Here is a 22216-nt window from a genome sequence, read left to right on the forward strand (position 1 = left end):
TGGTTTGCTGATATTATAATTAAAGCACTGAAACTGATAATCACTCTCTTGATTCTTTTTTTTTTTTTTTTTTTTACCTGTTCCCAGTATTAGCATTATTCTCGTATACATGCTGGAAAAAATGGAGTAAGGCGCTCTCTGGCCAAAAATGCAAGTTAACGTCACACACTCCGACCACTATTTCTACTTTTACATTACCAGTGACACAGACTTACAATGAATAAATACCGCTTTATGTTCTGGTTGATAATTTCTGACAATATCCCTGATTGTCTTGGTCCTTTTCTAGCATGGGCATTAAATGACCCCCCGGGTTAGTGCTGTCATCTAAACATTGTCATTTAACGTTTCGGTTTTCTACCATCCATTAGTGTGGCACACTTCTCATGAACACTGATAAGGTATGATGTAGTAGTGTGCAACTAGTGAGAGAAAGGCTGCTTAGGAGGTTGAAAAATCATTGATAGATTGAGTTGAGTTCAACTGCTTGTTACTGACAATGTTGGATTATGCAGTCGCTGTTGTTGCTGTTTAGTGTCTTTAGTTGCTTTGAAAAGTATGTCAGACTGTACTGATTTATTCAATTGTAGACTGAACTGTTTTCAACTGTATGCTGAAGTGGTTTTGTGTGAGAGGTCTTGTATTGAACTGGACAATTCGTCGTGGAGCTGTCTCTATATCTCAGTGGACTCTATCCTCTCCAGGCGGGAGGGTCCTGCCCAGGGATTGGCGAGCTGGTGGAGAGACGGAGGGCCCTTCTGGTCTTCACAGGGAGGGGAGATGGTGAGGGCGATGGGGCCAGGGAGACAGGGTGGGGACTGAGGAGACAGAGGTAAGAGGGCAGGTGGTGGGGGCGGAGAATTGGAGGAGGTGGGGGAAGTGGTGGTGGTAGTGGTGATGGTGGTGGTGGTGGACGTTGTGTTTGGTTTGGCTCCCAGCTGGCTCATACGTTTTTCCAAAGCTTGGTTCTTCTGAAGCGTCTCCACGTAGCTGAGCTGCAGCTGTGCCTGGTACTTCAACACCCGCTCCTTCTCGTCCTGCCAGGTGTGTCGCTCCTGGTCGAAGTTGAGGGCCTGACGCTCCCGTTGCTGCCGTTCCAGGCGCAATGCGGCCTGCAGCTGCTCCAGTTGCCTGCGCAGCTCCCCGCCTCTTCCCAGTGACCCTCCTGGCCTCGCTGGGGTTGGTGGCCGTCCTGACGCAGCTGCACCTCCTGGCAGAGTTGGGCCTCGTGGCGTAGCTGGGCCTCTTGGCGCATCTGGGCCTCGTGGCAGAGCTGGGCCTCCTGACGGAGCTGGGCCTCTTGACGGAGCTGAACGTCTTGGCGCAGCTGCGCTTCTTGCCGTAGCTGGGCTTCATGGCGGAGATGAGCCTCCTGACGAAGCTGGGCCTCCTGGCGCAGTTGGGCATCTGGTCTGATTTGGGCATCCTGGCGCATTCGGATGTCCTGCTGCATGTGGGCGTCTTGCCGCTGCTGCACGTCGCGCCATTGAGCTTCTTCGCGCTGCTGCCTCTCCTGCCTCTGAGCTTCTTGCCTTTGGGCTTTGGCTTCATCACTCTGAAGACTCAGCAGGGTGTCAGATGTTGGGGTGAGAGAGTTGGGTGAGGGCTCAGTGGGGTTTCGTGGGCAGTGGACGAGTCCCCATGGTGGCAAGAGTCCGGCTGCAGCTAAGTTAGGGCTCACAACAACTTCTGCTCCTCTGCTCACTTCATTCAGAGCCCGCTTTAAACTAAGCACCTCTGCCTCGAATACACCCAGCTTCTCTCTCAGGATGGACACCTGTAGAAAGGAAAATATATATCAAAGGAAAATATCATTCAGTTTTAAAATTCATTTAAATGTATTCTAAATGTCAAATCAAGTCAGGTGCCTAATCACACAAGGTGTCTCCGACATTAGAACAAAAGCAAAAAGACATACAAACACAATAAGCTTAAATAGTGTACATAATTACATACATAAAAACAGTTAATGTGTAAACGCATTAAGACAGCCATTTAAACATATTTACACCCAGCCGTCTTTGGTGTAGATACATGCATGAATGCAAGGCAATTAGCATATTAAAGCTGTTTTCTGATGACATTTTATATCAAAATCTTAACATCAAAACTTGCTTACAAACTTTTGTCCATAACGTTTTTTGATCAATGTGGTGTTTCCATGGCACTTGTAAGTTGCCACAGATAAGAGCTTGTGATAAATGCGTAATGTACTTGAAATGAGAATAATATTGCTTATAAACATACTGCCTATTTAGTAATGGAATGCACAACATATTATCTATACATATTGTATGTGTGGGAGCTGCTCATGAGCTCATACAGCACAAAGGAAAAAAATGCTGCAGCAGTAATATAGTGTCCATAAATATATACAATTCTACACTAATGACATGCATCCCATTTTCCTACCAGATACTCTGACAAACTATTGGGCTTTAATGCTGTTTTAATATTACTTATATTAATAGAGCACCTATTAGCATCAATTTTGGCTGACTGGTGATTAAAGCGGATATATGTATGATGCTGTTGTTGAAATACCAGGAAGCCATATGTTTTAGATGCAATGCCAAATCAGAAAAAATCTGGTGAATAACCTGAGTAATAGTAAATGTTAACATTAAGTTTTGAAACTGTTTAAATGGATTGTAAACTTGTGAATCATTCACCTGTTTGTGTTTTTCTGTAATTTTTAATCCTCAGCGAGTATTAATTAACGTGTGATTGAAAACCCACCTCTGACAGAGTCCTCCTCAGCTCTCCTTCACACTTCTCCAGCTCCACACTCTTGGTGCTATAGGAGTCCTTCAGGCCCAGCATGGTCTCCTCCCGCTCCCTCAGCTGGGCATTGAGCTCCTTCAGCTGGCCTCTCAGGGCCACCATCTCTCCAGCTCGCTGGGTCACTTCCGCCTGACTCTCCCTCAGCTGCTGCTTCAGCAGGGAGATCTCTCCCGCCTTCTGACACACCTGCCACATAAAGAACGAGCGAGTGGGTGAGCAGTATAATATTTTGTATTTAGTAGTGTTTTGTATTTGTGGTAAACATACTCCCTTTCCCATTGCATGTAAGCAGGTTGCTTGTACACACATACTTACAGACATAGGCAGCTTCACACACACCCTTATCCTCCACTGCTCATTCTACCATGATGGAACCCTGATAACATTTTACTGAGCTAGTCAAGCGCACCAAGTCATATACTCATATCTCACCTCCCACTTGGTCTCCTCCAGGCGAGGCAAGATGTCAGCCTGTTCCTTTCTGTAATCCAGACACTTTCTCTCCAGCTCCTCTCTCTGGGCCAACAGGGCCGCCATCTCCTCCTGGAGCCTCCTCTTGTCCTGGGACAGACGGCCTATCTGGGCCTGCAGGGCTGTCTGGGAGCGCTGAGCACGACGAGTAACCTACAGATAAAATATACATATACGATGTAAGTTTTGACAGTATCCAGGTATATGTGGCACATACATATATGTACGGTTCCTGCCATGACCCATTAAGTGTTGTATTTCAGGGACAGATTTGATGTAAATGCCGTTCAGATGATACTGCATTTACCCACATCTTAACTCCAAAATATATCATTAAACCCCTTGAAAAGATTTCAACTACTATGTAGCAAGACATGGCTTCCTCAAAAGTTATATAAAACAAGTAGGTGTGACAAAAGCAAAAAAATAGTATCATCATTGTATCGTATTTTGATCACATGCTTCACTCTGCAACTCTTCCAAGACTGCATTTGTACTAAGATACGAGTTAGGCAAAAATAAAGTGCAGTCACTTCCTGAGGATCAAAATATGAAGCTAGTTCACCTGCTGCAGACGTGAGGCGTAGTTCTGTCTCAGCTCATCCATCTGTCGCTCCCAGACACGTTGCTTCTCCTCAAACACCTGAATGATTGCTGCCTCACTTTGGTCCAGGTTTCTGCGCATATGCTGCACCTGGTGGAAAAAGAGGCCACAAAACAGCCAGTTAAACAGTAAAAGTACAAGAAATCTGACTTGGATGATAAAATGTGGGACTATCAAACAAACTACTCGAGATCAGAACTGATCCTTTAAGCGCTAAAAAAGTATCCTCCTTGTTGTCAACGGAGAGCCCACTACGTGTAAAAACAGTTGCACGTCAGACATGTCAGAGTGACCTCTGACCTCTTGCTCTTTCTCCCACAAGCGGTCCTCAAGATCCTGGATGATGTCATCGGACGAGGGGGAGGGGCGTAGAGGTGCTGGGGCGTCACTCAGGTGGCTCAGCCTCTGATAGGACGAGGAGCTCTTCCCCGAGGAGGACCGGCCGCTGTCTGAGGCGCTGAGCCCGTTCTGCAGGAAAGGACCACATCAGGACACATTAAAGATGATAGCAGGGTGCGTAAAGCAGCAGACTAAGTGAGTATATGGGTGGTGGACGTACCTGGTACCCGGGCTTTTCAAGCTTGTCGAGGCCTGCAGCTGCCCCAACCATGCCCAACCTGTTGATGTGGCTGGTGGAAGCACTGAGAGGCCCCAGGACTGCTGGGGGCCCACAGCCGGACCCCGAGCCCGTATAGGTTGGCAGGCTGGTCAGGGAGTTCCTCCCTGAGTCAGACATCCCTCCCTGAACCACTTCATTACCGTTTCCCCCGCCCTCAGTTCTGCTGACCCTCACTGGGCTGTCCTGGTCCAGGAGCAGGGCCTCTGGGACCTCTCCTGACTCTCCTCCTGCTCCATCCCTGCCTCTCCTGCCTCCTCTGCTCTCACTGAACCCTTCACTCCTTGCCTCAGTCTTGCCCTCGCTCCCAGCCCCTCCTGCCTGGCCCACCAGGTTCTGCATGGAGTGGAAGCTCTTGGGAACCACCGGCTTGAAGGCAGAGGGACGAACAAGGCCTGAGTTGTTCTGCATCGCCTACGACAGAGAGGGAGGAGGGAAGAGAGACAGAGAAATAAGAGAAAATTACACCGTGGTGGAAGTTTCGTAATGAAATTCAGTATTGTGATGTGTTAAGCATAATAACACAATATTGGAGATGAATTATAATTATTATGTTATATTTAAGGAAGGTTGAGATTCATTTGGTTTATTTCTGGATGCACTTTAATCCTTACAAACAGGTGTATGCCATATGGCATAAATCAAGTTTATTAAGGGTGTGTTTTAGATTTTTATCAAGGCTACCTTGCTACAAAACTCAAACGTCAATGATTACTTTTTGATGGCTAAAATCATTCCCCCTATATATACTGGCCTTGAGACAATCCCTTTCTAAAGTGACAGATTTCGGAAGGTTTGCAGTTCTCCCTCTGTGGAAAAATGCATTATTTGTAGCTACAGCATTCTCAAAAGACCAAATGAAGCGGCCAAAGTTACAGTCTTTTTAGTTAAACTTTCCCCTTTGTGTTAGCAGCCCTCCACCGCAGTTTAGCAAGGAAACACTGCTTTGGGAAAGGGGGAATTTACCCCAAATAGTCATTTTGGATGATACAAAAAGTGAATCAAATTGAGTAGGAAATTCCCTCTTTGCGTTTGGACACTTTCATAAGCTGTGGAGAGATAGCAACACAAAGAGAAGACTTTTTACTAAAAAGTTTTAGGAGGGTGAAGCCTGACAACAGCTTTGGCTGAAATTTTGAATGCAGTTTTTGCACAAAACAAAGAATTTTGTCCCCCGTCGCTTTCTTGTAAGTTGCATGAAGGGGTCAATACATGGCCAGTGTGGAGAGGAGCATCAACACCACATCTAGTAATATATTCTCCACCCTGATCTCCTAAATCAGAGACGTCCCTCTCAGGTTGTGTTATTTCATAGTTTTAAGGGCCTGTAGAGGTAAAGCTAAACTAAAGTAAACATTTTAACAAGAAAAAAGCAAGGGTTAAATAAAAGTCTGTAAAATAAAGATCACTTTGTGAGGCAGAATTTTGTTTTTCACTATTTGCTTATCATGTCATGACCCCTTAGATTCACTTTACAACCATGGAGGGTGCTGACCCCCAGGTTTGGAGCCACTGTCCTAACTCTTGAAGTACCTGCTCCAGTTTTCCGGAAACTGGCAGGATCTTGGGCGGGTTGTGGTTGGGAGGGTTGTGGCTGCCCGGGTTGTTCTCACTGTCAGCTCTGGCGGATGCCATCTCTCTGTGCTGGTGTTGGTGTTGGCTCATGCCAACGCTGCTCTTCTCGTTCGATCCTCGTCCCACAATGTTCCCACAAACATCTAGACCTGTGGCCTGCATTTCCCTCTCTCTCTCTCTCTCCGACCTCTCGTTCTCCAGCCTCTCTCTTTCCCTCTCCCTCTCCCTCTCTCTCTCTCGCTCCCTCTCCCTTTCTATTTTCTCCCTCTCTATTCTCTCCCTCTCCCTCTCTCTGGCTCTCTCCCTCTCGCGCTCCCTCTCTCGCTCCAGCCTCTCCCTCTCCACTCGTTCCCGCTCCCTCTCCCGGTTCCTCTCCCTCTCGCGCTCCCTCTCTAACCGCTCCCTGTCCCAGTCTCGGTCCCGGTCCCTGTCTCTCCCCCTTTCGCGCTGCCTCTCCCTCTCCCTCTCCCACTCCCTCTCCCGCCTGCCTGCTCCATTGGCACACTCCAACTGGTTGTTGTTGGACGGGGCCGTCATGGTACACTCAGTGTTGGTGGAGGAGGCTGTTTCGGTGGGCCGGTCAGTCCCAGTACAGGTCCCAGTCCCAATACTAACACTCCCTCGTTCATCACTAGAAGCCGTCCCGTCTGATATAGTCGCCGGTGGGCGGGGCAGTCGCTCTGCGCTGCAGCTGCGGTCAGCAGGGCAACGGCGAGAGAGAGGAGGGGCTCTTGGCAGGGTGGTCCTCGTACCCACAGACTTCATGGCAAACTCCTGCTCTCCTGCCACCCCACTGCCAACACTGCCCATAGTGGGGGTCAAAGGTCAGGGATTAGAGGTTAGGAGTCAGGATTGGGGAGGGTCACAGAAACATTTGGAAGTAGTGTGGGTCATCACAACCTAATGCAGGTAGTGGGGGCACACACACTAGAGGAACACAGAAAAACGAAAGGGGTTATACAATATTATAATTGCATAATGACTGGTTATACAATAATAGCTAATGCAGAGTAGATCCCAACCCACATACAGGGGCAACGTAGTCCTCCCACCATGATAAAAACGAGACGGGTCCGACAGATGAGTCTGGACACTTATAATGAGACTGCCCTCCAGTTAAATGATAAATCACAGTGTTAGTCTCTGTTTATGGCATGTTTTCATCATGTTTACACTTTGTAGGTATAGAGGGAGTTATTTTTGGACTATTTTGTTTCTGTGCATGAGTTAGGTGATGCTGGCTGAAGAGGTCACTGCCACAGACCCAGTACAAAACAGATGTTACACTGGATTTTGTGTCCATTAGAATCATGGATGAGGGTATTTGTTTGTTTTGTTGGGGGTTATTAGCATTTTTTGTGAGGATGCTAACAGCATTAAAGTGCATAAAAATGCAATTGAATACAGTAGTAAACAACAGCCCTGCAAAAAATACAACTTTTGTGAAGCTTATAATGTTCAGTTTTTGTTCAGTCTGTATCAGATGCTGCTTTACTCCTTAATGCTCCATGTGTTGAAATGATAATAATACTACTAATAATTGTTAAAAGTTTTTTTTTTTCATTTTGATATGCTTTTTTTTCTTTTTACCCTATTATGAACCAAATATGGACAGAGAGAGAAAGTTATTAACAGAAATCCAAACAGATCAGGTTCATAAGCAACTTTTGTGAAATTTGAAAAAGGTCATGCAGTATCAAGCTGATTAAATAATGTAAATTTAGTTTTTTGGGATGTTTAAGGCCTTTTTAGGCCCATGGTGACTTTCTAAGCTGTAATCATTGGTTGTGTATTGAATGGCTTTACAAATTAACTGGAACACGGTGCATTAAAGTGAGGTAAGAGTCAACGCAAAGATACCCCAAACTAGGGCCGGAAGGCTTTGTCAACATCTCTCGCAGTCCCAATATCAACATATCAACCCAAAAGAGCAATCCATTGCACTGCTGTTGTATTAGTTTGCATGAGGCTGCAGTTCACAGGTATTCCTGTTCCTTTCTAACCCTCTGAGTTTACACTCTGTTGCCAGTTTATAAGTTACACCTAGCCTAAATTAATGTAATCTAATACAAGAACCCTGCAATCCATCTTACCTTCATGAAGGTTTTAAGGTTTTTTAATAAGAGATTCAACTTTACGGTCACTTTGGAGGATGTAGTTTGTGGTGCTTTTAAATTGTATATTGAGTTATACTGCTGCCCTGTGTCAAAATCTACTATGATGCCTTTACTATTTACTGTACTCCCAGTTGATATTATGTATATGCTTAAGCATATTTGTGTTTAATCAAATAATCGCAAGCTAACAGACAGTTTAGGTACACTGGTTGGTTTCTGGGGCTCTGGGTAAACTGGATTGGGTGTAATGGGAGTGAGGGAGGCTCAATAGAGACTCCTATCTGGTTTATCTGTCCCTGGTTATACAGGGAGGTGTTTCATCTAGTCAACCCTTATTGATATGAATGGTGTGGACAAAATATGAAAGGCCTATCATTATAATGGAAATCAATTCAACAGAACCACAAACCATAGCCTCCAAAATGGCCATAAAGTTGAGACAACGCTTCTCTAAAACAGCTTAGGATTTATTACATGGCTGTTGTTTTAGACTGAATTAGGTTTTTAGCTTTGCATACTTAATAAACCAGCAACTGATTGTTTAGATGTCTTTCCCTTGATAACCCTCCACTGTCTCCTTGTAAAAGACAAAAATGCACAGAGAGACATCTCAGTGTAACCTAGTACAAATCAACATTACCACACACTGCAGCCTCCAAAATGACTAAAACTGAAAACATAAACTTTGTGAAGGTAGGATTGAGTGCAGGCCTGTTGTGATAGTTATAGATAGGTGCAGGCCTACCTGATAAGCTGGCAAGTATTTTGTATACAGGCAGTTATGTTTATATGCCATTCAGTATTAAAGAACGTGCTCGCATATGAACATTCACCTCACCAAAATCACACAGTAGCATGTTACCCTGGTTCAGATAGATAGATAGATAGATAGATAGATAGATAGATAGATAGATAGATAGATAGATAGATAGATAGATAGATAGATAGATAGATAGATAGATAGATAGATAGATAGATAGAGATGCAGTCATGCCCATGCACCTCCCCGTCTCAGCCCATTTACTAGAGGTTTACTTCCACTTGGGTGAATAGTAGTAGTAGTAAAAATACACTGTCTATCTATCTGCTGCTCTGCCTCAGTCCCCTCCCCTCACGACTCCCCCCTCTCTCTCCCTTTTTCCTCTGCATCCCTGGGCGGCAAGGGCGGCTTTAGCAGCATCCGCATCAAGCCCTGAATCGACTGCGCTCCCCCCCCAAAAAATGACTCGCTAGGCCCCGTGACGAGAATCAAACGCACGACCCTCGCTGAATTAAAAACAAACAAATAACCAACACATCCAGATTTAAAATGCTCAGCGTCATTGACATTGACGACAGTGGCTTTGATTTACCGATTGTAGCATCCTGGCGGTCCATCATCAAAGGCTACTCACTGTTTTGCAGCTCGGCGGTTTGCAAGATGGCAGCCTCAATAAATAATATTGTCACAAGCCAGGAAACGTCAGTCCCGGTGAATTATCCTGCGTTGTTACCGTGGGTCGGTAATATTAGGGATGCTGTCTTCGACCGCTGTCAGCGTCGGATGCTGATGATGGAGTCGGTTGATACGCGCATCAGCTGAGAGACACACACCCACCTCTGGCCCCGCCCCTCGGGCCGCATGAGACAAACGCCCCCTTTTGGCATTCATCCAGTGCTCTCCCTCGGGAAAAGCCTATAGAGTCATATACAGTCCCATGGATGGATGGATGGATGGATGGATGGTTAGTTGGTTAGTTGGTTGTAGGTGGATGAGACTGTAGTGATGCTGCATGACATTATTTAAATATATAGTGGTGGAGGTAGTATTCAGATCATTCACTTAAGTAAAACTAATAATATCACCTTGTAAAAAAAGTTCACATTATAGCCCCTAGACCATTATTACTCAAGCATTAAGGTAGAAAAAGCATTTTACTCCTCTAGTTGGTTAAGGTGGAGCTTTTTTAAAAAACTATTATCTTGTAGGACTGCAGCTAATGACAATTTTCATTATGGATTTTATTCTGCTGATTAGTTTTCCCTATGAATCGATCAATTGTTTACTCAGAGCCCAAAGCCACACCTTCACTATGCGTGTTTGTCCAATCACAAGTCCAAACCTCGTTTTTTTCAGAAAAGAAAATCTCAATAATTAGAATAATTTAAAAAAAGAAGCAAGCTGGAACCATAAATGTTTTGCATGAAAAATGACTTTAACGCTTTATCAAAACCACTTTATCGACCACTCAAAGCGCTATTACACTACATGTCATCATTCAGACCCATTCATACACCCATGTAATGACTGGGTACGCTTTACTCAAAGCTTTTTATCTAGTGTGCAACCATTCAGCGTGGAGCTCTTGTTCCTGTTACTATTATTATTATTATCATTATGATAGGATAACATCTCAGATAACATCTGAGATTCTTTGTATTCTCTTGGTTTGGGATTTTTCTCCTCCTGTGAGTAACATTTTCTTAAATTTATACTATTGTCTGTTCTTTCATGATTTGCATTGGAAGATGTTTCTATGTTTATGGTTTTCATGTCCTCTCCTGCCATCACTTATTATACATGTATGGGAGCTTATTTTTTTCTTTCTCTCGTCCTTAGTTTTAATCGCTGAGGAGCAACAGTGTGCCCCCTTAAGGATGGGAGAGGAAAATCCAAGGCCCACGGCACACATTAATTAAACACCAAAGCTGCAAAGCCTTTCTAACTTGCTTGACTGTCCATGAGGGGGCAGTGGTGTTGTGTATTTGCTGACAGTCTGCACTGGGACCTTTGCAGCTGCAACACTGCTGTAAGCATGTTGGGGAAAGACAATGGCTTTAACTCTCTGTTTCATAGCCCCCTTTGGCCACCATGAGTCGCTATGATTTCTACCACCCAACTCAGCTAAGTCTGTGTGCTGACTCAAAGTAGTAACAAATGTAAAACCTTGCCTAAAACATAGGAAATGGAACGTTTATGTCTACCGTGATTTACTATTTTACTTTAATGTCATATTTTATTTTTATCTGCCAACATTTTATGTGTCTGGGATTAATGTTAAAGAAGCCGAATGTTGTTGTTCAATGACCTAAAAGAAAGTCCAGTGGGATCAGCTCTTATGGTAGGCCGTAGTTACTTACTGCCTCCTTTATTTTTGAAAGGCTCGACTGGTTGCTCAGTTTATCCAAAGTGATCAGCTTGTCAGTCTTGACAGATTTTTGGGCTAAACTAAATGGTAAATAGACTGTATTTGTGACGCGCTTTCCTAGTCTTCCGACCACTCAAAGCGCTATTACACTACATGTCATCATTCAGACCCATTCATACACCCATGTAATGACTGGGTACGCTTTAACACTACTTTTAATCATTCACCCATTCACACCCATACATACACGGATGGCAGGGGCTTAAGTGTAATTTGGGGTTAAGTGTCTTGCCCACGGACACATCATCATGGACTAGCGGAGCCAGGGATTGAAATGCTGATCCTCTGATTGAAGGACGACCCTGCTCTACCACTGAGCCATGGCCGATAACTAACTACTGTTATTGTGACTTCTCTTCACATGATCTAATAGATAATAGATTGGCAACGTCGGCATACATTTTACCCAGTAACTATCATGAATATATGTAGGCTTAATGACAAAGACCAAAGAATATAATAAATTAATCATTTATTTGAATAGTTTTTTTAAGTCAATGTATTGCTCTTACATTCTATGTGAAATAAGCATTTAATTTGGATATAGACTGCTACTAACTACTTTTTAAAAAGGAAAGAAAACCATGATGGTTTTCAAAACTGGGGCAGTAATAAAATAAAATCACTCTTGTATAAGCCTTTCGCATTGAATGATTTATTAGCATAACACGGAACATTCATTTACTGCTTAACTATGAAAAGTGATACACACATGTAATACATCTATAGATGAATTAAACTGTTGTTGTTGAAATTGTGGTCATTTTAGAGAAAGAGAATGCTGATGTAAAGATAATCTGGATACACTGCATGGCAGAGAACTGAAATATTGAACGGTAAAGGGTTCGACAAACTGTGGTTTGATAATGGCTTGGTCTGTGAAGCACTGCCATTCACGCCAAATATGAGAGGTGTAGATGAAAATGTGAGGTTGGATGTATGTGTGTGTGTGTGTGTGTGTGTGTGTGTGTGTGTGTGTGTGTGTGTGTGTGTGTGTGTGTGTGTGTGTGTGTGTGTGTGTGTGTGTGTGTGTGTGTGTGTGTGTGTTCTTTGTAGCACATAGTGGGGGCCGAGACCTGCTAATCCACTCATGTTGTGGGGTCAGGGTACATTCTGGAGACCCTAAAGCTGGTCTACCCCTCAAATGTCATAAATGAATACAGAAGTACTGAGAGAAATAGAGTAAGTTATAGAAAGTACCAGAACAGAGTAGAGACAGAGAGTTAGATCAGCCCTGCTTCTGTCAAATTCCTCGCAGCTGTCTAACGTCACCACAGACACTTGATAGACAGCCCCAACTGAGGGCCCAAAATAAACCTCAGGGCCCAGGCACCTACCAATTCATGGTTGGGGGTGGGGGGAACTTTAGGACAAAAAGCCAAAATTGTGACCACAAATTGAAATAAATTGAAGAATCTGAGAGAACGTCAGCTACTTTCAGTGGTGTAACTCTCATACAAGTTTGTTGGCTTTATTGACAGGACAAAACATTTAATTTATCAGTGGACTAATGAGACAAAACACCATCAACCCATGTTTCTGTGACTGTTGGTACAGTTAAAGAGGACGGCTATTTTAGTACCCCGGGTGTGGAATGTGCAGTTGTCATTGAAGAACACAGAGGTCACAGATTGGTTGAGTTCCTCAACTACCCCATCGCTGCATTTAGCCTCTCTCTACCACTGAAGCACTCATCGGTTCACCACTGACTCACTGTTCATCAGCACCTCAGGCACCAGTGCAGGAACCATGGAGAACGTGGCGATATTTGACTCACCTGGAAAAGGAAGGGGTCTTAAGGCGACCAAGGAGTTTTGGGCTGGAGACGTCATTTTTGCCGAGCCCAGTATCTCAGCTGTTGTGTTTGACAGGTACCGTGTGTTGATGCCAATTGGGGATGTGGACGCTTAATAGTGGGGGTGTGCTCAGATGTGGTCATTATGGGGATATTTGGGCAGGTGGACAAAACATTTTCTGTAAATTCTTTTTCTAGGTTTAAAGTTTATCCACAGTATCCATGGGATGTCCATAGAGTCTGATTTTAACGTGGTTAGATAATGAAACATAAGTGCTATATTCTAATAGTATGTCGCTACAACCTAATCATTATTTTTAGGTAATGTCAAAGAGACAACCATGATTCCTGTGTAGAAAGCTCATTCTCAGGGGAATATTTCTACTTTACTGTAACTAAACAATAAAAAAAAATATCTTAGTATAGCAGAGCATTTGGGCACCAGTAATAAGCCAACAGGCTCAACTCTTCCATTGACGTCTATCTCAACTAACATCTTTCCACTCTTCTTCTGCAGTCTAGCAGATCGTATTTGCCACAGCTGTTTCCGCAGACAAGAAAAGCTACAGAGATGCGGCCAGTGCAAATCTGCTCATTATTGTGACCGGACTTGCCAGCGCGCCGGCTGGGCCGAACACAAGCAAGAATGTGGTGCCATCAAAGCTTATGCCAAAGCACCCAACGAGAACATCCGGTAAGTGGAGGGAAAAGGAAATACATTTTTACATGATGCATCTTTTTTTTTTTCTGTGTGTGTGTGCATAGACCAAACAAAAGTAAGGAGTCCACACACTAAGACTGAGACTTGTTTTAACAGTTTACTATTGTTACTCCGTCCTACCAAATTAGAAAAGAAGCGGCTGGTTTGGTGCAATGTTGATTTTCATCAAGACAACATAAATGCATAGAGCCACCTGCAATCAAGTGAGATACAGTCAAGTGGATTTTATTTTTTCCAAAATTCAAACTGACTTATTTCAAATGATGTCGGTAACTTAAATAACATAATTAGAACCAGGCTACCCTTTAGTTAGTTAGTCTAGTTAAGTTATTTTTAGCATTTTTGTTTTGTTTAGTTTTAATATTCTCCAACAAGATCCAAATTGCAGATTGTGGCTACTTAGTAGAGCTTTAAGGCAGGGTTGGTAATGTTGCACGATTTAAAAACATTTTTCTAATGAGAGTAGCTAGCAGCACTAGCTCCTAAAGTTGCTAAATCTAGCAAGTAAGTTACGACGGCGGCAACACTGACAGTCCGTCCCTTCAGGCCTCCCTCCAAAGCGATTCCCCCCAAAATGATCATAAGAACGAACATGAATATTGTTAGTACTCACAGCTGTCAATATAGCAGCTTGTGGAAGACTCCATTGACGAGCAATGAGCGCATGAATATGTGCAGGAAGGCAGGTGGTAGACAGGCAGGTAGCCCATCCAATCATGAAATTATAATTCCAAAAGAAAGGATCGGACGGGCTTAACACAGTCCTGCAACAGCAACCAAAATGTTTTCGTCAGAGCATTTGATTTATTGACTGCTGTCAGAATGAAATGAGACTTTCAACAATCTTTTTTAAGATTATTAACTATTTCTACATCTTTTGATATTCATGATTAATTTCTATTAAATCTGCTCAAGCCATGACGCAACATATTTCACCACAACAACAAAGAAATGTTGGTTTTCACCTGGTTAAGTGTGCGCCCCATGAATCAAGGCTGAGTCCTTGACGTCTCTCTACTCTCTTATCAAATAAGCCAAAAACACAGACAACCCCACTAAAAAGCTCTCTGGACAGCTTAACAATCTGCTGCTGCATTTAGACTCTAGCTAGAAGGATTGACAGGTTTAACAGCTACACAGGTCATGAGACCTTCACTGACCTCCTGAACTCAGTAAATGCAATAACCATTACTCTTATCTTGAACAACTTCTTCCTGTAAACACAATAACACACATAACAGGTTGACATTACATGTCACTCCGTCCGTTACAGTATCAGGCACTAACCAATATAGTGTCCATGTCTTGTACACATACACAGAGAGAAAGAGAGAGAGAGAGAGAGAGAGAGAGAGAGAGAGAGAGAGAGAGAGACGGCTTTTCCGAATAGTTCAAAGTTGTTGTTTATTGCATTCCTTTAACATTCAAATTATTATTATTTATACCTAACAGGAACATCATATGCAATAGTCCAACTTCTCTTTCTTTCTCTCTCTCTCACTCTCTTTCTCACTCTCTCTTTGTGTGTGTCATTGTCTCGAAACATCATTCAAAGCTTGGCTTATAAAAAGAGACATTTAATACTGCCATAAAGCTCGGAGCTTGAAGCTCAGAACAAATGAGCCTGAAGCGAACAGCAAAAACCTCAAGCTCAACTCCACTGAAGGCAACAACAAAGTGCACAGACAACTATTCAGATAGTCTCAAAAATCCATTTGAATATTTTGCCGACTCGTCGTGGCTCCAAAGTGTTGTTTTAACATTTTCCACACAGTTTAATACATGCCATGTAACGATCGGACTGAGCATCTACCTGATCGGACTGAGCATCTACCTGTTTTCCTCCACCTGTCTGTTATGCTGTAATGTTAATTTGGGCAGCGACGTCTACCCGTCCAAGTAAGCCCAGTTATATTCATAACACAAATATTTGCTATTGAGGAAGATGCTATATGCATAGACAATACATAGAAGCAGATATTAACCTTTGAGAATGAATAATAACATTATTTGTATGCACAGCTCTTCAAGCCCCAGCTGCCACTGGTCTTGAGGTAATGTGCATCTGCTTTTACTGTGATACTCGAAGTCATCTGTCTTATTCTTCTATTGTTTTTGTGGTCAGTTTGGTGGCCCGCATCATGTGGCGCCTTGACAAAGAGGGGAGCGTGATGTCAGACATGCAGCTGACCACACTGGAGGAGCTGGAGGATCACATAGCCGACATGCAAGAGGACGAGTTGAAGGACTTAAAAGTGGACATCCACAACTTCCTGGACTACTGGCCCCGCACCAGCAAGCAGCACACAATTGACGACATTTCACACATTTTTGGAGTGGTATGTTTATATGCATTATCCCTTTATTGGCCATCCCTTATTTTTCTAAGTTTTATCCAAAATCAAGGGCTTTTTTTTGGACAGGCCTGATAGTTAGCTGGCCGTACCTCCCTTCACCAAATTAGACAGTGCAGACTCTCAGAGACCAAAACTAATGCATGTCCTTATCAACTCACAAATTAATGAATCTTTGCCAGCAGCACAAAGCAGTATAAACCAGTGGGATGTTGTACACAATGTACCAGATTAATAGTTAAAGTTAATTATTCACAAAAGTTTTATCTATCTGTGAAATCCTGCACTCAGCAACAAGTAACAATAACAACAGTTTATACCCCCTGCAGCTTAGATCATGAGATGTATTGACAAGTGACTGACCTGGTGAACATGAAGTGTATCTGATAGACCTCATGAGTTGACAAAAACTTCCTAAACAGACCTTAAAGAAAACTAAATTAAAGAGCTACTGGCACAATGAAACAGTCTGCGGTTCCAACGTTTTTTTTTTTCTCTTTCAACAAAGAGACCTCTCAAACTTATCTTGTGACTCAATGAACATCAGTTGGAACTACATACTGGTTTAATAAAGCCACAGCTGTATCCTCCAATAATACTTAAGAAATTCTCAACTTTCACAAATTGCACAAACTCCTCAACTATTTTTCTCCTCAATTTTCAACATCTCTTTGTTCTTATCGACATTTCCCCTCTTTCTCTCAGATTAACTGTAACGGTTTCTCTGTGAGCGACCAGAGGGGCCTTCAGGCAGTCGGAGTTGGTCTTTTCCCAAATCTGTGTTTGGTGAATCACGACTGCTGGCCAAACTGCACCGTGATCCTCAACCACGGCAAGTAAGTACAAACAAAAAGCCTCTTCAATTTCTATTTTGTCCTTGAAGGAATTTGTTTTTTTATTCAGCTGAAATGAATTTGATTATAAAATGTGAAATGTTTTCAGAGTTGGTGTGTGTTTGCGTGCTGTTGTGAATTGTGTGTGAATGCGTGTCTGTCAGGTTGCATTTGGTGTAAAACTGCTTCCTGTTTGTCTTTCAGTCAATCGGCTGTGAATACTATGTTTCATTCTCAACGGAGGTGCGTTACCTCAGCCTAAGCCTTTTCAAAGTCTTATTTATTAGAGCACCATTGAGACTTTGACATAATCAACATATCACCACGCTTAACCGCCATCCTCCCTTCCACTCCATCCATTCTAGAAAATACTATTCTTTGTCGGTAGTGCCCTGTAGTATGCACTGTAGGTTTGATGTGACTCAGACTTCACATCAAAATGTCAAAATGCATCTTGAATCCTCTAACCTTAATTTAAAGGCTGGTATGGTTTTCTTTACCTGTTGGAAGCTTGTATTTCAACCACAAATATTTATCTAACTGTTTGTCATGTCAACACATCTTTCACTCGTATGCTGCTGGTTTATCACTTAGTGTGTTTGTCGGTGTGATTGCAGCGTGCATCTGTCCATCATCAAGAAAGTGTGTTAGAAGCTTCTCTCATTCGTAACAACTTTCCTTCCTGTTAGTTCACTTCTAACACCATGTTACACCAGGCTAAAACATGGCAAAAACAACTTTTCCATGTAAATATTCAAAATCATTTCATTTTTAAGCCTTTTATTTTTGCAAAATAATAAGTGTGAAATAATCTTCATTAACATTAATTCCTTCAATCCTTCAACTGGATTGACTGAACTGAAAGCCACACTATGGCACTGCATATCACCATCAATCAAAAACTGTAAATGAAAGAGGATAAAATAAAGTCACTTCTGCTTTCATTCAACTGTGCTCCTCTTCCTCAGGATTGAGCTGCGTTCTCTCGGTAAGATCGAGGAGGGAGAGGAGCTGACAGTCTCATACGTTGACTTCTTGAATTTGTCAGAGGAGAGACGAAGAATGCTGAAAACACAATACTTCTTTGACTGCACATGCGAGAACTGCAAGAACCACATCAAAGACGACTTGAAGATGGGGGGCGCGGAGGTGGACGGAGTCAAGGTGTGTGTCCATTGTCCTTGTGTTGATTTTAATGTCGCCTCTCATGAAGCGAGAGAATCATCTTAATAATGCAGAAGGCAGACAAGGGATAAACCCTCTCACTATATTTAGTCCCTGTGATAAGGACAGCCCGGAAACATGAGGAGCAGAGCCGCAGTGACTATTTTAAGCAAAGATAACTCCTAATGTATTCACTGTGTATAAGGGTGTGCATTCAAACATGTGAGGTAGCGAAAAAGTATTTAATTGTCTTAATTTACTCAAAGGTAGAAACTGTATTTATATGATCCACCACATAACAGGAATTATAATATTATGTGTTCTATATTATATTATATAGTTTACATTCAACTTCCCATTTCAATCTACCAGTATCAGTAGATCAGTAAAATATGTAAATCCCTGCATTACACACCAAAACCAAGTGTGACAATGAATGATAACGCTTCACATGATCTTAATCTGTGGAACATGTTACACACACGCTTGTTTAGTGTAGAATGATGTGTTGTTCAGAAGGTATATGTTTGTATATATGATTCTGACACTCTGACCAAAACTGTTATGATACACGGGATTTGTCAGTCTGATAATCACCATAATAACTATGAAGTGTCTTTTAATCATATATGAGAGGATATCTTGTTTGTGACTAGTGAAGAAAAAAACATTCATGTCTTGGAAAGGGGCCTATTCAGCAGGTCAAAGGTCTATTTAAGAAAAATTATAATATCCAGGCCTTTGCCTTCATGGGCCTCTAGACAAAGAAAACACCTTTATGTCTTTAAAGTTACCATGAAGACCTTTCAACTGGTTATGTAACAGTCTCAATTTAACACTGATGTCTATATATGACCTTCAAAAGTAAATGAGACAATCAGAGAGAAGATTGTCTATTTCTACATGATTATTCGTGTGTTCATTCTTGATTTGATCAGTACCTCCCATCCTTATCTCTTAGCCTACAGAGGAACAGGTGAAAGAGGCAACAGATTACTGCTTTCAAATGCTGGAGAAGATGGAAAACGCTCGGCTAAATGGCAACTACCATGAGGTATTTTATCAGATCACCTACAACATCAAATAAAGAATGTGTTGGTTTTTCTTCGATCATACCAGAGCTCAATCCTACTTTCCATGTTTTTAAAAAAATGTATCTATTTGTATTTTATTTTTCCCTCTTCAGGTTGTAAAAATCTGCAAGGACTGCTTAGAGAAGACAGAGCCAGTTTTGGCCGACACTCACATCTACCAGCTGAGGATATGGAGCACATTAAGTGAGGTGCAGGCTTACCTGCAGTTCTTTAATGATGCTTCAGATTACTCCCGCAAAATGGTGGACGGATACTTGTGAGTACAGAGATGTTGTGCGGCATGTTGCGATACACATGCACGTCTTTTTCTATCCAGTAATTAGGATTAAAAAACACAGACTAAAATCACATTTAAAACTTCTTCCCCTGAAAGGAAACTGTACCACCCTAACAATGCCGCTCTGGGTATGGCGGCCATGCGAGCAGGAGTGACTCACTGGCAAGCTGGGGAGATAGAGATTGCCCATGGGATGATCTGCAAGGCCTACGCCATTCTCATGGTCACCCACGGTCCAATACATCCCATCTCCAAGGACCTGGAGGTAAACTCCTCTCATAATCTGGATTCTTTTTACTTATCATATAATATAACTAACTCATTGGTGAACATTTGAGGCGCTGATGTGTCCTTACTGATATTTCTGCAGGCGATGCGTATGCAGACAGAGATGGAGCTGAGGATGTTCAAGCAGAACGAGTACGTTTACCACAGTATGAGAGAGGCAGCTCTGAAGAACAAGCCAATGTCCATTATGCATGAACCCAAGTCTGTGGAGGAGGGAATCAAGAATCTCTTCCACCGGAGGAAGTAAATATGATCAAGAATAAACCATCCTGGTGTTTACTGTTGACAGTTTTCTGAGCGTTGATGTGTGTGAGTCTACACGTTTTGGTCATGCGGTCATTTTCTGTTTCACTCACTTTTATAGTCACGCTTTTCATTAAAAAAGATGTCATGTTGTACTTGTGCATTTTGTTTTCAATACTCCAAAGCCAGTGGAAGTGCCTGAGATTCATCATATTGTTAGAGAATAAAATCAGAAGTAGAAGTAGTATTTTTTTTAAATATGCAGTGAAAGCTCTATTGCCATCAATATGCCATCAATGCTTTAGCCACACTCCTGAAGTCAGATATATTTTATCGTAGATAGAGCGCTTGTCCCGTAACCACAAGGTTGGTGGTTCAAACCCCTCTACCGGCAACATGCCGAGGTGTCCTTGAGCAAGACACCTAACCCCAGGTTGCTCCCCGGGCGCTTCATTGCAGCCCACTGCTCCTCCGGGATGGGTTAAATGCAGAGAAATAATTTCCCCATTGTGGGACTAATAAAGGATTGATTATTATTATTATTATTATTATTTTAACCAGGTTCAACAGGTTAACTCAAAGACAAATAATGTGACACTGAATGGTTTTGTTTCTTGGTAATGATTCCCATTGTGTACCAGAACAAGTCATTTATTACCAGGATGTTATACTTTAACCATGAATAAGAAACGTTTCGAAGCTAAAGGTGAACACAAGTTGAGGAATGTTGTTTTTTCATTGTGATATTTTTTTTGTAATATATGTTTTTTGTTTGAAAAGACAATCCAATCTTGCTGTTTTACAGTTTTTTTGCTACTGTGAATGCTGAGACAAGAGCATCAAAGCCTAACCATCTTGTATTCACATCTTAAACAAAAGCACCGAAATTACAAACACATTTTCTGCGTTGCACTTTGTTTAACTTCTGCAACACACTTCTTACAAAACACTACACAATGTTTCTTACATTGGAAACACACTTTCAAGAACGATAGCTGTTGCAATCTTTGGGTTAATATTTCTATCCAAAATGCAAAACACACCTTGAAATTGGCAACACACAGACACACATGAAAACATTAATTTAACACAAATCAGGGTCGAACCTTAGCACTACAAATAGATCTCAGGTTACCTCCATCTTTAGTGAGAATAGGGATGACATTGCTTGTGCCATGGATGAGTTGATGTGGCCAGGCCCAGCAGAAAGCCGGGTCCAAAACCATCCACCATCCTTTACAATGCTACTTGTTTACCATTGCACAGTTATTTTACTAGTTTACAATAAGGAATTGATTAATTCTACTTTTGTCTTTTTTTGTTGTAAAAACCTGCAATGGCAAAAAAAAGTTGTATCCATTTTTTCCTGAAATGTGCCTGCATGAGGAAATTAAAACGGTATTAAAAGCACTAAAGACAGCAGTGTTTGGTATGAAGTACATCAGTGTGTTGCTGCTGCTTTGAAAGAAAAATACATATGGGGTCTGTGTGTATCATTTTGTTGCATTCATTTGAAATTTTGAAAAAGGATGTTGGTTTTGATTGCAGTGTTTCATTTCAACATAGACTTTAATACGCTCATCTCCTTGGCTTGTGTGTCGAGTTTTAAAACTAAGAGTTAAATTCTGCAACAAGTGAGTAAAATACTGTAATGCACATTGTCCATTGTCCAGTGAAAAATACAGTATGATTGTTCCTTTATAGTCTGGTTTGATACAAGATAGCAGTCTGTGTTTGCACAATGTGGTCAGCATAATGGAGGACAATTTCAAAGAGAATCTATACTGTAAGAGATTGTGAAATTCTAAATGTTGGATATGGACATGAAACTAGAAAAAAAAGTCAGACTCCCCCTGCTGTTCATTGGTGATCCTGCAGACATTAGCTCAAGCATACAGCTGGCTATCCTCATGTACTTAAGGCCAGAGTGGAGGCCATATTGTTCTTCTAATAAATCTTGTAATATTATGTAAACATTTATTGTGAACATTTAATGCCCCATGACTGGACTGCCAGATGTCATTTGTTTCTATATGACTAATTGGGGTAAGCTACATGAAAAATGTATTCAGACTACATATGTTGCTCATTA

General features: G+C 42.1%; 2 protein-coding genes across 3 annotated transcripts; one reads left to right on the forward strand and one right to left on the reverse strand.

Annotated features, from left to right (window-relative positions):
* Positions 1-674: 674 nt before the first annotated feature.
* Positions 675-6212, reverse strand: lzts3b (leucine zipper, putative tumor suppressor family member 3b). The gene is given in 8 exon segments (XM_054611637.1): positions 675-1147; positions 1150-1777; positions 2740-2970; positions 3217-3408; positions 3821-3949; positions 4160-4327; positions 4419-4889; positions 6009-6212. Coding segments are annotated over 8 exon segments (2496 nt in total).
* A 6892-nt stretch (positions 6213-13104) lies between these two features.
* Positions 13105-20128, forward strand: smyd1b (SET and MYND domain containing 1b). Of its 2 annotated transcripts, XM_054611507.1 has the most exons (10): positions 13105-13226; positions 13668-13844; positions 15997-16210; positions 16931-17061; positions 17263-17301; positions 18027-18222; positions 19184-19276; positions 19409-19572; positions 19690-19858; positions 19964-20128. In XM_054611507.1, exons 1-10 carry the CDS (start codon positions 13105-13107, stop codon positions 20126-20128), a joined length of 1470 nt encoding a protein of 489 aa, XP_054467482.1. The 2 variants fall into 2 exon arrangements, with proteins under 2 accessions (XP_054467482.1, XP_054467483.1); XM_054611508.1 differs by lacking the exon at positions 17263-17301.
* Positions 20129-22216: the final 2088 nt, after the last annotated feature.

The sequence above is a fragment of the Anoplopoma fimbria genome, chromosome 13 (assembly GCF_027596085.1).
Source record: "Anoplopoma fimbria isolate UVic2021 breed Golden Eagle Sablefish chromosome 13, Afim_UVic_2022, whole genome shotgun sequence".
Classification (NCBI taxonomy): Eukaryota; Metazoa; Chordata; class Actinopteri; order Perciformes; family Anoplopomatidae; genus Anoplopoma; species Anoplopoma fimbria.

Coding starts and splice junctions, on each gene's coding strand:
- smyd1b (XM_054611507.1), top strand. CDS start 13,105: ATGGAGAACGTGGCGATATTTGACTCACCTGGAAAAGGAAGGGGTCTT. Junction 13,845..15,996: donor GCACCCAACGAGAACATCCG/GTAAGTGGAGGG, acceptor TTTTGTGGTCAG/TTTGGTGGCCCGCATCATGT. Junction 17,062..17,262: donor GTGATCCTCAACCACGGCAA/GTAAGTACAAAC, acceptor TTTGTCTTTCAG/TCAATCGGCTGTGAATACTA.